This window comes from Epinephelus lanceolatus, chromosome 20, assembly GCF_041903045.1.
Source record: "Epinephelus lanceolatus isolate andai-2023 chromosome 20, ASM4190304v1, whole genome shotgun sequence".
In the NCBI taxonomy this organism is placed as follows: domain Eukaryota; kingdom Metazoa; phylum Chordata; class Actinopteri; order Perciformes; family Serranidae; genus Epinephelus; species Epinephelus lanceolatus.
Window position 1 is genome coordinate 21,083,772 of NC_135753.1, and position 13,284 is coordinate 21,097,055.

Sequence of the window (13,284 nt, forward strand, 5' to 3'; positions counted from 1 at the left end):
ATTGAAGGTCAGTGTGAGCAGATACAGCTGCATAGAGGAGATGCCAGTTGTGAGTGACATTAATGGCAGTGAATGCATCTTATTGGGGTTGGTAGTTGTTATTGCTGTTGTGTCAAAGTCAGAGCAATTCAGTAACTGTAGTAACCCAGTGATGGCAGCTCTCAGGTTTGCTGCAAGCAGAAGAAGAAATCAGAGTGAAAGGAGCAATGCTGCCATCCAGTGGACATGAAGAAGAACACCAACCAGAAGCTCCACACTTTTAAAATCAAGGTTGGGTAACAAGTCTCTTACACCAGGTCTGTTGGGACGGGAGAGGGTGGACTCAGTTTATCTCCCATGGTCATGAACTCTGCCCAGTTGCCACGGAAACCTCGGGAGTAGACGCCGGTGTCCACGATGAGTCCCCAGCAGGAGCTGCGAGCGGTTTTGTCTCGCAGGGCCGTGCGGGCCTCGCGCTCGGTTACGTTGTAGCTGACGTTGATGACCTGCACCAGCAGCAGGTGGAGCAGCCCACAGGTCACAATGCTGCTGTACCACGCACAGGTGAAGCAAAGTGCAGTGCTGAAAGACAGACATTGAGGAAGGATGGTAAATAAAAAATACTCATCGGTGTTCTCTGGTCTGCATAGTCATAATAGTAAACAGTTGGCATTTCTTTACTGGGATTTCTTCTTACTTGTTTTCTGAACTGTTCTCATCCTCTGGCCTGGGAGCAAAAATAATGAATGTGGTGTAACCTACATGTATACGAGGGTTTCAACACATTTTTACCAATGAATTTTCAAAACTTTTCCGTAACATTTCCATCATACTTTATCCCATTCCCATGACTTCATTTAAGTAGTATAAAATCAGTAATGTTAGGCCTATGTTGCACTTACAGGGCGCAATAATGGGGCTCTTTCTCAAGTGTGCTATGACAGGCATAGCAGCAAAATGTACAACATACCAGTGCCGGCAGCCTCTTGGTTGTCTTGATGCTTTTTCACTTTAGTATGGCTGATCAGAACAGTTTCTACATGTTGTTAACGTCATAAGTTTTGGTGCAGAGATACATCTGGCGTGACTAAGGTCTGCCTCTCTCTAAAGTCATTTTATGTTCAAAAGCTATACATTATTAAATACAAACTTCCCAAGCATTTGCAGATAAGCAAACTTCTCGCGCTTTCTAACTTTACTTGCTCATTAGACTTTCCCAACGCCAACTAGCTGCATATGCCAATCATTCGACACTAGTAATGTTTCAGTGGTCATGAAGTGCAGCACTATATTGTAAACAGGTAATATAAGGAACAGATTTCGTGTAACATAAAATATGTTTTGGGATTTTTATGAACATATTTTATACAAAAATAGTATATTCAAAACTTTTCCAAAACATTCTGTCAATTCCAAATCATTTCCAGGCCTGGAAAACAGTCTAATTGCATAGCTTTTCTAGGAATTTCACAACTGTGTGAACAAAAACGTACATTAGAATAATGGAGCTTCAGAATTAGATAAATATTAACTTTAAGGGAATATAATATTTAATTTACCCAGTCTGGAGTGTACAGAGTGTATGTCTTTGCTCTTACTACCTGTACTGGTCGTAGACCCCGGGGCAGTAGAGCAAGGCAGTGAGGAGGTATTGGTTCGGACACACACTCTGCAGCACCAGGGTGATCCCGTACAAGGACGTCGACAGGAAGAGGACGAGCGTAAGCAGGAAGCTGCGGTGATTGGCCTGCCCCACACAGCTGTTTATCCTACCCAGGCACCCACGGAGGGGACGCACAAACACACAAGTACACACACAGGCAGACAGAACATGGTACTGAGACCCCAGGGTTACACTACACACATGCAGGACCACACGTATAAGTGTAGGAGAGGATGATGGCGATGAACTGTTCACTTGTAGCTGATGTTGACACAACATACAAATATGGTTAATAAAGACACAGCAGGTGTGAACAGGACAAACACTCATTCAGTCTGAGCTGATTACATATCCTGGAAAGAAAGACAGTTGCTTAAGGGCATTGTTTTGAAAGTTAGAAGGACTTCTTTTAGATTTATTGCATTGTTTGTGCTGGAAAGAGGAGCAGGTGACAGACAAGGAAATGTCAGTGTTTGAGATGTGAGACAAAGTGGAAGAAACAGTGATGACAGGCCGAGTGAGAGGCATTTTAATGGAACCAACCAGACACAGTGGTGGTCGAGACGCAGCACGCAGACACCACAGATCCGACAATGTCCCGCCCTTGGGGGCCGCACCACCCTGCACACCGGACACCAGTTTCTTCGGCTGGTTTCCTTCTGCTCCATCCCTGCATGCTCCGGCGATCCCGCCCGGTTGGATACTGTCATCGTCACATCCTGCCTCCCGCCATTGACGGCAGGGTCCCTGTCTGCCAGAGGGCTGTAGTATGTCACTGTGCTGTGAACGGACTCCTGGTTTGGCCGCACAATGCCAGGTTCTCTTTTGGTGTGGAAAAGGGCTGCCAGTGTGAGTATGACCCCTAAGGTTACCACCACTAACTGGACCAGGCCAACATCCCTGCGGGGAAACACCTCAGTGATGAACAAGTAGTACATGTACGCCAGGGAGAAGAGGGCCAGGCTGAGGAAGAAGAGTGTCTGTCCCTTCTTGCGATGGGTGAAGTAGTAATACCACAGCACCAGGCCAGGCAGAGCTGTCAGAGTCACCATGCCGAGCAGGAAGTGGAGGGCAGCGAGGTGCAGCAGGACAGGAAGGAGAATAAGAGGAGGGATGACGGACAGTTCCACTTTTCGGGCTCCACCCCACAGCCAGGGCACACGAATACGGTCTGTGACAACTGCGGCCAAACTTGACAGGGACTCAGGCTTCTGAGGCTCCCTCTTCAGAAACCTGAATGGGTAAGAAAAAAAAACAATTATTCATAAATTGGTAAAGCCACCAAGTGGGCAAACCCTCATTAACTTGTTTTGAAGAATACATATAAACCTCTCTAAAGCCTGACATTTGAGTTTAATGTCACAGCAGGGAGAGCACAGGTGTAGTTTCCCTTTAAGTTGAGATACTTATTTTAATAAAAAAAAACTACAGATTTTTTAATTATGTTTTGAAATAAAGAAACATATTTTTAAAATCTTAATCAGCATGTTCAGTGCTTTAACTGGCTTATCTGATTAATTAATCAACTAATTGGTTTAGGTCTAGTTTGTGTGAGGTCATTTTAAGGCCAGAGATATACTTGCTTTGTAAGCAGGCATTCACATTGATAACTGGCTGCATCATGAACGTAAATGCTCACATGCTTGCCAATGTACTACTCGTGTTACTGGATGATTCCACTAGAGGTCACACTTCCAAATTTGCATGATATGGTTCCCAACTGGTGGGTCCGGTCCAAAAGTGGGTTGCAAGTCCATTCATAATGGACCGCAAGGGACTCGTGAACGTGTCAACTTTGTAAGAAACACACTTTATATTGAAGTACGGTGAATTTCTGACACAAAGCTTTTAATTTGAAGTGCCGTTTCCTGCTGTAGAGTGAGCAACTTAAGGACAGTTACTTGAGAGAGACAGAAAATTAGCTCAACAACATGGCCAAATGCAAGTTTGACGCTGAATATATTTGAATATATTCAGCGTCAAACTTGCATTTGGCCATGTTGTTGAGGACTGTTGGGACCTTAAACTAATGACTTAGGAGAAATCTGGACCCCGTGGCTGGACCAGTTGGGAACCACTGATGTAAACGATAAATATGGCAACACCCGAAGATGTTACTATACTGCTGATTTTGACATCACCGCAGAAAAAGTGACAGCAGTGAAATCAGTGAAATCGTAGATAAGGCCATTAAATCAAGAATATCATGACAATGGCAAATATGTATGATACATGCAAACGCGTAGCTATAAGCAAGTATACCCCTGTCTTTTTCGGAAATTTCCTGCATGGTATATCTTTAAACTAACTGATAACGTCAGCATGCTAACATGAGAAAAATGACAACACAGCTAAAGTTTACCATCTTATTTTGGCACGTTATTAATTCATCCTATGGGAACACGAATTTCTGCATGTAAAGAACACAGCCCTGCTGTTGGTGCCAGAGGAAATGTCAGAATCACTCAAGTATGTAGGATTCAACCTCCTGGGACCATGAATGTACAAAATTCAAAGGAAATCCATCAATAGTTGTGGAGATATTTCAGTCTGGATCGGACCGACCAACCAAAAGACCAATTAGAAATGTCAAACATTTGCTGGTTCCACCTTCTCAAATGTGATGATTTCATGTTTCCTGCTGTTTTATATCATAGTACAGTGAATATTTATGGGTTTTGGACTCTTTATCAGATTTGAAGATGCCACTTTCGGCTCTGCGAAATTGTGATGGGCATATTTTCACTGACATCCTGACATTTTATAGACTAAATCGATTGTCAGTTACAGTAATCATTAGTTGCAGCCCCAGAGTTGTTGAATTTAATGACTCACCTGTCACAGGCATCATCCAGGTCCTCACAGTCACAGCAGCAAGCTGCCACATGGCTGCGCTCTCCGAGTCTGTTCACATACTCGCAGCAGCACAAGGTCTCCTCCTCCTCCAGCACCTTGTTGGCTCGCTTCTTCATGGTCGATGGCCTATCAGATCATAGAAAAGTTTATTAGTGCCGTGACTAACATTTCTGTTATAGATAAAACTATATTCAAAGATGAGAAAAGTGGCAGATAAGAGACAGGAAGTGAAAGACAACAATTCTCTAAAAGCCCACTTTACTGCAACATGCTTTGCACACAGCAGCTTACCAGCTATTTGTATGCGTTATAAATGGTGGAGCGGTTCCAAACAGATTTCCACCACGCCACACTGCAAAACAGACCCTGCTCACTTGACCCTACCCCATCTGACCGCTACCCTCACATCTGTCACACATCCATCATGCTTTTAATGATTTACAACGGTCTCACCGCTGCAGCCCGCTGGCTTGTTTAGACACACAGATGGATCTGAGGTTAGATGAGGCAGTGGGAGCATTTATAACAATCACAGGTGTTCAGTGTCCCCTCCATCACAGAGAGCAAGAGCAGTGGGATTAACCCTTTAGCTCAGTTAAACCTCTCTCTAGGGAGATCTGGCTCTGTTGAATAAGCCTCTGATTAGCAATAAATCAAAGCATGTCATCGTGTTTTTTACTATTGGTCAGCCACTTATCAAACTAGCATCGTAGAAAAGACATCAGGCTCAGTAAAGGTCATCAGTATTTAACTGGTGAGTCCTCTGTGGCAGCCTTAAAGCAAGTTAAATGGCCTAAAGAGAAGACAGAAGGCTACATGTGCTGATTAATAAGTGTGTGGGTGTGTGGTAACACCAACTAGCACATCTGCTCCCTGACAAAAATAAATAAATAAATAAAATACTGCTGCAAGGATTCATAGCGTGACTGTGGTGCTCAGCAATTTTATGTCCTCTTGTGACACTGAGGGATTTTCCGTTGTATGTGGTTTGACTTGTAAGTGCATCAGGACCCTAAAAAGCTTTAAAATACAACTCAGGATGGCTGCTGCTGCTCATGACTGATGACTTTGTAGATGGGAATAAGAGTGGGGATGTATTCTTTCCTTAGAGGTCAAAAGATTACTTGATTTATCAATAGGCTGGAAGACAGAAAATGGACTGGCAACTATTTCAATAAACTGCCATTTCTAGCTTATAAATTGAGAAGATTTACCAATTTTCTGTATCTTATGTGATACTTAACTGAATACCTGACTGAATGCCACTAGTTCTCCAACAACAGTTTGGTGTGTCTGGACCTTCTGATGCAAAGCAACAGAATGAATGATATTACATGTAACCTTTTTACTGACAAGAATATATGTGGAGTTAACCCCTGTAACTGTAAATTAATTACATATTTTTTTCAGTAACTGTTAATAATTACTGTAAGAGTCACTTAAGCATGTATTTATATTTGGTAAAAATGTCTGTGTTGATGTGACATATTGTATAGGTTCTGATTATATTTAAGTTAAAACAACAGTTTCTGTATATTTTCAATAGCGTATGGTAGCAGACTATACTAAAGTTATGTTTATGTCTAGCTTATTTATGTGTAAGAATGCAGACACAAGTTATTTACGCCAGGTATAGTGCCATAAAGCAGTTTAGTGCAGAGTAGGAGATTGTGGACAACACTGTGCGTAAAGAGCGACATGAGGTTTATGTTGATTTGGATTTTTTTTGACAGTGTTATGCAATAACAGATAATATGTGAGAATATATAGAAACAGGACATTGAGTCTGGAGAGGACCGTACAAGAGGTGTAATTTTGGAAGGACTTGGCCTGCCATTTTGTTGTTGTTTTCTATAATTACTTTTAAGTTTTAGTCTAGTAGCCAACTAGGTGAACCCGGAAATGTTGAGTACACCAAAGTTTTATTGCAGAAATGTGAAGTATGGGTCCCCAGTATACAGAAACTGCAGGATGCTAATTTGCATATGTTGAGCAATTTGCATAATTAGCATAATTAGCATTATTAGCTTAATCGTCCATTTTGACCACATATTTTGCACAGTATGGCCAATTTCTACAATATGTGAGTGGTTTTAGAGGTTTTAGAGGATGCTGATTTCATTTCTGGCATTTTCGGATTCCAAAGAGCTAATTTTATTATATATTTTGATGTATTTAGGCAAATTTTGATTACTTTCAGGCATAATTTTAGGTTATTTTTATGGTAAACACAATAATCTTACATTTCAGAATCATGAGTGCTCTTGTGAATGTTGATGCATTGTTTTCAGGATGTAGTGAAGCTGAAATTGCTTCTTTGAATCTTTGTTAGACTCAATGTTATGCATTTCTGGAGGAAAAAGCAATGCGGGTATTTGACATAACTTGGATCCTGCAACTGTACAATACATATTAATGGGGTATTAATGGGGTAGCTCTTTAAGACACCCAATGAGATGACATCACCTAAGCCCATCAACATGTGTGATCAACGAACTATGTACAAATATACACTATATACATGCCATACAAGACAGGCCCCGCAAATGGCTAGGGCCAGGCCCGAATGGCAGAAGGGCTGCCCAGGTTGGTCCGCAAGTCGCAAAATCCAACGAGGACTCAGTTAAAACTCTGCGAGACGCAAGAGTTAAAACTGAGTCTGGGCAAACTGGGTCAGCCCGCCAGATGCAAGGCTAACCAAGAGGGCCTCACCTCCGCACCACACAAAGCACACACTGGCTACCACCTTCAGGCAATCTGCTATGCCTCACAATTAACAAAAGGCAGCCTCATCATCTTCACTATCCTCGTCTGTTCTGTCATCATCTTCTCCGGACCCATCATCCCTCTCTTTGTGTTCTTGGTGTTGTGTGAGTATGTTGCAGCATATACCATCATTGCCTTTGCAGGAACAATAACTGGTACAGGCCAGACCTGCAGCTGCACAGCTGCACTTTGCTGATGTGCAAGGTTTCAACCCGGCTTTGCAACCACAGCTGACAACATCTAACAAAGCAGGAGGAGCAGCTGGACTTGAATTCTGGGTGGGCATAATCAGTTCCTCTCCTTCCTTTAGGCCCATCTTCTTGTCCCATCCAAGCAAGGTGATATCCACAGCCGGTGGATCAGGCTGGTCTGCTGCTTTCCATAGCAGCACCTGTAGGTGGGCACGTCTTCCATGAAGGCGCATATTGCGCTCTGTAGGAGGTAGTGTCTTCAGTGCTGGGGACCTTTTGCGCTTTCAGTAAATTTCATACTGGGCTGCATCCAAGGTTACAGAGTTCCTCTGATTGTACAGAGCCAGAAAGAAAGCCCTCGTTGCTTTTGTGATCTGTAAATCTGTGGCTTCTGCCTCTCCAATACAGTGGAGAAGCTTACCAGGTACGACTCTCATGGCCTTGAGTGCACCTTCCCCTTCCCAACAGGATGTGAGGTGGTATCACATCCTGAAAGAGCATGCATGGCCAGAATGGTACCACATTGGTCACCCAGGTTGACAATGTCAAAACTTGTTTAGAGAGGCGTTGGTAAACTAGCCGTCCTAGACTAGCAATCCAGGCTTTTAGGATACTGGTTAGTGTAATGGATGCCAACTGATGCCAGCTAGGATGCTAGTTGCACTAGTGCATGTTGGTAAACCTCACTCACTTAACCAACTTTACTAACTACTGAGTTGGGAGCCTGGGTCAGCTCAGTGTTGGTATTACCAATCTGGTGTTGCTGGGAGGTCACAGGTTTGAAACCCAGGGCAGGCAGACTATATGAGAAGACTGCTGATATTTTGGTGCCGTGACAAATGAGAGTGAGGTTAAGGGGGGTGAGTGTCACAGAAGGCGTAACTGAGGCTAGGTAGGTATATTAACACTGGTAAACCTCACCCAGAAGTAGACATGTATTCAGGGATTTTAAGATAAGCACTCTCAATTCCCAATCTGCCGTTGTTGGGTGGTTGCAGGTTCGACCCAGGGCCTGTTCTACTAGGTAAACCTCCCTCCCAGTGTTATAGCGGAACACCGGCGTTATTGAACTCATAGCCCTATCATGCAAGATTGTTACTAGTAACCAAAATGTGCAGCAATGGGAAAATTTGGTAATACGTAGCACGAGTTCTGTACCCAGCTGCTAAAGCGCACTGAACCAGGCATTTTTGAAATGAAACCGAAACTGCAAAAATGCCCTGTTAGGTTAGCTCTACTGCCGAGCACACAACTTAAGTTATGTTGTACCAAATATTCTCATTCCTTAACGTTTCAGTTGTTTGTGATTAGCTTGTTCGATAGGGCTATGAGTTCAATAACGCCGGCGTTCCGCTTTAAGGAAGACTTGCTAGTTGGTGAAACTGCTCCCTTTATGATTAAGTTTTCCATACATTTTTTAAATGTTTCAAGTACTTTAAAACTAGACTATGCTCCCTTGCTTTACAACATACTTATTACAACTACAACAGCTAGCTGCAACAGCTTATTTGCATAAAAACATGACCGGACCTCAAGAAATGTAAACAAATTTAGGTTATCAACATTCACATCAAAGAGCAAGAGCTCTTGTGATTCTGAAATGTGAGATTATTGTGTTTACCATGAAAATAACCTAAAAATTTGTCCGAAATTAATGAAAAATGTGTCTAAATTTATCCAAATTTGTTATAGAATTACCACTTTGAAGTCTGAAAGTGCCAGAATTGAATTCAGCATCCTCTAAAACCTCTTAAACCACTCCAATATTCTAGAAACTGGTCACACAGTGCAAAATCTATTGTCAATCTGGATGATTCTGCTAATTGTGCTAATTATGCAAATTGCTCAACATATGAAAATTAGCATCCTGCAGTTTCTGTATGCTGGGGACCCATACTTCACATTTCTGCAATAAAACTTTGGTGTACTCAACATTTCCGGGTTCACAATGGGGCTCTATGGGCTGGCTACTAGACTATTTATTTTGTAATTAAATTGCATGTTACTCCCAAACACAAGTTAAATGTGAAGCTACAGCCAAGGTGGCTGTTAGCTTAGCTTAGCATAAAAGACTGGAAACAGAGGGAAACAGGTAGCCTGAAAAACTCTGCCTACGACCATCTCTAATGCACACTCATTATTTTATATCTTGTTTTCTCAATCCACTTAAAAAACAAACTGTTCAAAGGAGTTGTGGTTTTATGCAGGTTTTTGTGCTGGACTATTTTTTGGCTGGGCACATACAGTCACTGCACCTGCTAAAAAAATGTCCCTTTGTATCCAGTCTTAATGCTAAACTTATCTAAACAGCTCCTGGCTTGGCTGTATCTTATAATACGGAAGCATATAAGGAAGCTGTCTGTTTCTTTTCAAGTAATGACTTGACTTGACTTTAGATAGCCTACTAGAATAACATAATCAATTGCTTTTTCAGTCCATTAGATTCATTTTGCTACTGCAAAAAAAAATGGCTGAAGTGAGATGAACAGACTGAAAACTTTTTTTTGCCTATTAGATAAAAACAGATGTTGACAAAGTTTTATTTTAAATAATATCTGTAGGTCTACATGTCTTAAATTGATAGAAAAACTGCTGATCAGTATAACTAAGATGACTAACAGCCTCTGCAGCTTGTGTCTTCATTAAAGGTGACATAGTTGAGACATTATTGAGGATAATGTTACACAAATTAAATCGTTTTTGAGATATTTATAAATCATGTGGCTCAAAACTTGCTTTAACATTATGATAAATGGATCAAGCTGAATGGTAGGTGTGTCTTGTCAGTCATTTTATGTGCAGGATATAGTTCCGCCATGCAGCCTACTTTGATTGAGGTTAACTGAAATAAACATTACTGCAGTCTGTGGTCACTGAACGTCTCATGACAGCCGGTTAATCACCGACCGCAGGGTCACAGTTGACCCAGATTTCACTTGTCATACCTGTAAACAAGCCGCAGGATCAAACGGGGCTTAAACGTGGTGCCAGAGACAGAAATTGAAAGCCGAAACACAGCTTACACATACCTGAACACACACTGAGCTGCTACATGCCGACGCTTTGCAGTAGATATCGATTCGACTGAAGCAGTTTCCCCTCAGCCGGGCTCCTCAGTCCTCAGCGGAAGTCTCGCGCCTGGTAACGGCTGTCGTATCCGGTGTGTCTCGGAGCTACATGACGCTCCGTGAGCCAAGGAAGTCTCCAGAATAGCACAAATATGGGTGGGTTCAAGTGTCCGAGGTCCAAACGGGGTTTTCTCACCGGGTATGTACCTGGTTCGGGTTCGCTGTTGAGGGAGACGTCCTGTGGCTCTGCCTCCAAACTGTTTCCCTCCTGACGTCAGAGGAGCTGGACTTTCCCCGCCCATGGCACGTTTACTATGTCCTCACGTACAGGACAGATGTGGGCCACACACTGCTTTTAATGTTGGGTTTAGCTCACTTTAACTACTTAAAATATACAGCTGAGCAGTTCAATCACTAACTGTGCACAAAAAAATCAATTTTATAAAGATAATTCTGCTTAAAATGGGTCCTAAAAACCATTCTTCTTCACGCAAATGAAACAATTTCCAGTAAAAGTATTTCAGACATAGTCCAAAACAAATTGAATTGTATTGAATACAGGATGGATATTCTTACTGCGCTGGTTCTTTCACGTTTTGAGGAAGTAGGCAAGGCAGCTTTATTTGTATAGCACATTTCAGTGCAGAGCATATATTACTCCTGTTAGATTATCCACGATGGATTCAAGATTCAAGAAGTTTACTGTCATTTTCACAGTAGAAAACTCAGCAGTTTGCACAGTACGGCGAAATTCTTAAGTGCCAGTCACAAGACGATAAAAAAAATTGAATTAAAGTTAGATTTAAGAACAAATAAATAAAAAATAGCAGAAAAAATAAGCTTAAAAACCTGAGTTCAAATGTAAAGTGCACCATGCCTCATGCAAATGTTGGGGCAGTCAGTGAGTATGATGTGATGGGGAGGGGGCTGTGTTTCATGCATGTCTGATGGCCTGTGGGTAGAAGCTGTTGGCCAGTCTTGTGCTGGATTTCACACTCCTGACAAACATCAAGATTTATGCTGGCATAATTGTGGCTGCCCAGCTGTTAAAACACTCTGGTTAGAAGTGATATCTCTCATGTCAAAGTTTTTCAATGTCAGTTTCCCAGTGTGCCCCAAAGTATGCTTGCTGGGCCTGAAATTGGACAGTAATGTTTGAGTATCTGTTGAGCGCCTACGGGCAGAGAGTAATTCTTCTAAACTGGAAGGAGCGTAAAGCATCCTGCTTCACAAGGGACTCTTGGCTGAAGGAATATCTGGACTTACTAAACATGGAACGGGCAGCCTGCCTGTTAAAAGACTTTGATAAGGGGCTGGAAGTCCACTGGGACACTGTCCATTACAGGGTGGAGTAGGCAGTGTAATAAAGGAATGTTTTTAGCTTTGACTTAAAAGTGGTCAGAGTTGGGGCTTGTCTAACATCATCTGGGAGGTTATTCCAGGTTTGTGCTGCATGATAACAAATCACCATGTTTTGCTCTGACTCTTGGGGCGGTCAATAGGCCGGCCCCAGATGTCTTAAGGATCCTAGAAGGTTCATATGTCACAAGCATGCCAGAGATATATTTGGGATCTGAGCCACAGAGTGATTTATACACAAAGAGCAAGATCTTTGTAGTCACGTCACATCTTTATGTGTTTTGTATCATTTTGTGTCTTTTTTTGGTTGTGTTACATGTATTCACAGCTGCTTTGCCTGTCTTTTCCTGGTTGGAACACATTACAGTGAGTTGAGTGACAAATGTAGATGAAGACCAGGGGGCACCCTGACAATCTGGACCCCTGGACCTGTGCCTAGTAGGCTTGTTAAGCAATTCATCGACGCATCTACCTAGTAGTACACCCACCTCATCAACAACCACAACACCACTGACTATACATTATATAACATTACCATTTTAAAGTACTCAGAATTACAGTGTCCGAGTAATTGCACTTAGTTACACCACTGGATATTAAAATGAAACTTTATAGAAGTTCCTAAAGGGATAATTCCATACAGTATACAGCGGGAGACGGTGTAGACGGCGTAGAAGGTGCAGATGCTGCCACTATCATATATCCTAAGGATACTAGGCTTATAGATGACATATAGTATTTCCTCTAGGAGTAAATAAGGACAGGCTACTGTTCAATAATTAAACACAGTCTTAGTAGTTTTGTATTTCACCTCTGATACAGCAACAAAGAGACATTTGGCTTTACTCCTGTTTAGTTTTCCGTTTCTTTTTCCAGCAGCAGCATACAGGACACAGTGTGCAGCTCCTGCCAGCATCAGCTATGACAAAAAGAATCACTGAACCTGATTTAATAGAATAACTTCCAGTACTCTCAGTTCAGTAAGTTCCTTAAAAAAAGTGCAGTTGTGGCTATTTCACCAACTTGCACAGTCCAGTTTTAAGAATGATGAACCAAAACTGTTAAATAGCCAGTGTATGATTATGAGCTTGTTTTAGCCTGCAGTTTCTCTATGTGGTCTGTATTCTGATAAATGATGAATACTTGAGCAAAAATACTATCACACTGTCTGAATACAATCAGAAACATGCATGTACATATTATCAATAAAAGTACTTAATTTTAGAAGCTGGAACCATAAAATGTTGTTGCAGGAAAATGAGAAAAATTGAATGTTCATATGGTTTGTATGCAAAAATCTAAATTTGCTACTTAACTAGTAATTTATCACATATTTGTAGTGAAATAAAAATTTTAATATTTCCCTCTGAAGTGTTGTGGAGAAGTAGAAAGTGGTATGATA

The 13,284-nt window shown here is 41.8% G+C and overlaps 1 protein-coding gene across 2 annotated transcripts in view; it reads right to left on the minus strand.

The window, feature by feature from the left end:
* The window catches only part of zdhhc23b (zDHHC palmitoyltransferase 23b), an 11,505-nt gene extending 699 nt beyond the window's left edge, over positions 1-10,806 (minus strand). Inside the window, exons 1-5 of one of the 2 annotated variants that reach the window (XM_033639350.2) lie at positions 10,485-10,805; positions 4,478-4,624; positions 2,186-2,875; positions 1,581-1,748; positions 292-561 (exon numbers count right to left, since the gene is read on the minus strand). In XM_033639350.2, coding sequence (XP_033495241.1) covers positions 292-561; positions 1,581-1,748; positions 2,186-2,875; positions 4,478-4,614 — 1,265 coding nt within the window. In that variant the 5' untranslated portion in view covers positions 4,615-4,624; positions 10,485-10,805. Of the gene's footprint in view, positions 1-291; positions 562-1,580; positions 1,749-2,185; positions 2,876-4,477; positions 4,625-10,484 lie in introns of both variants that reach the window. The other variant, XM_078162524.1, reaches the window with a different exon arrangement.
* Between the last annotated feature and the right edge of the window lie 2,478 nt (positions 10,807-13,284).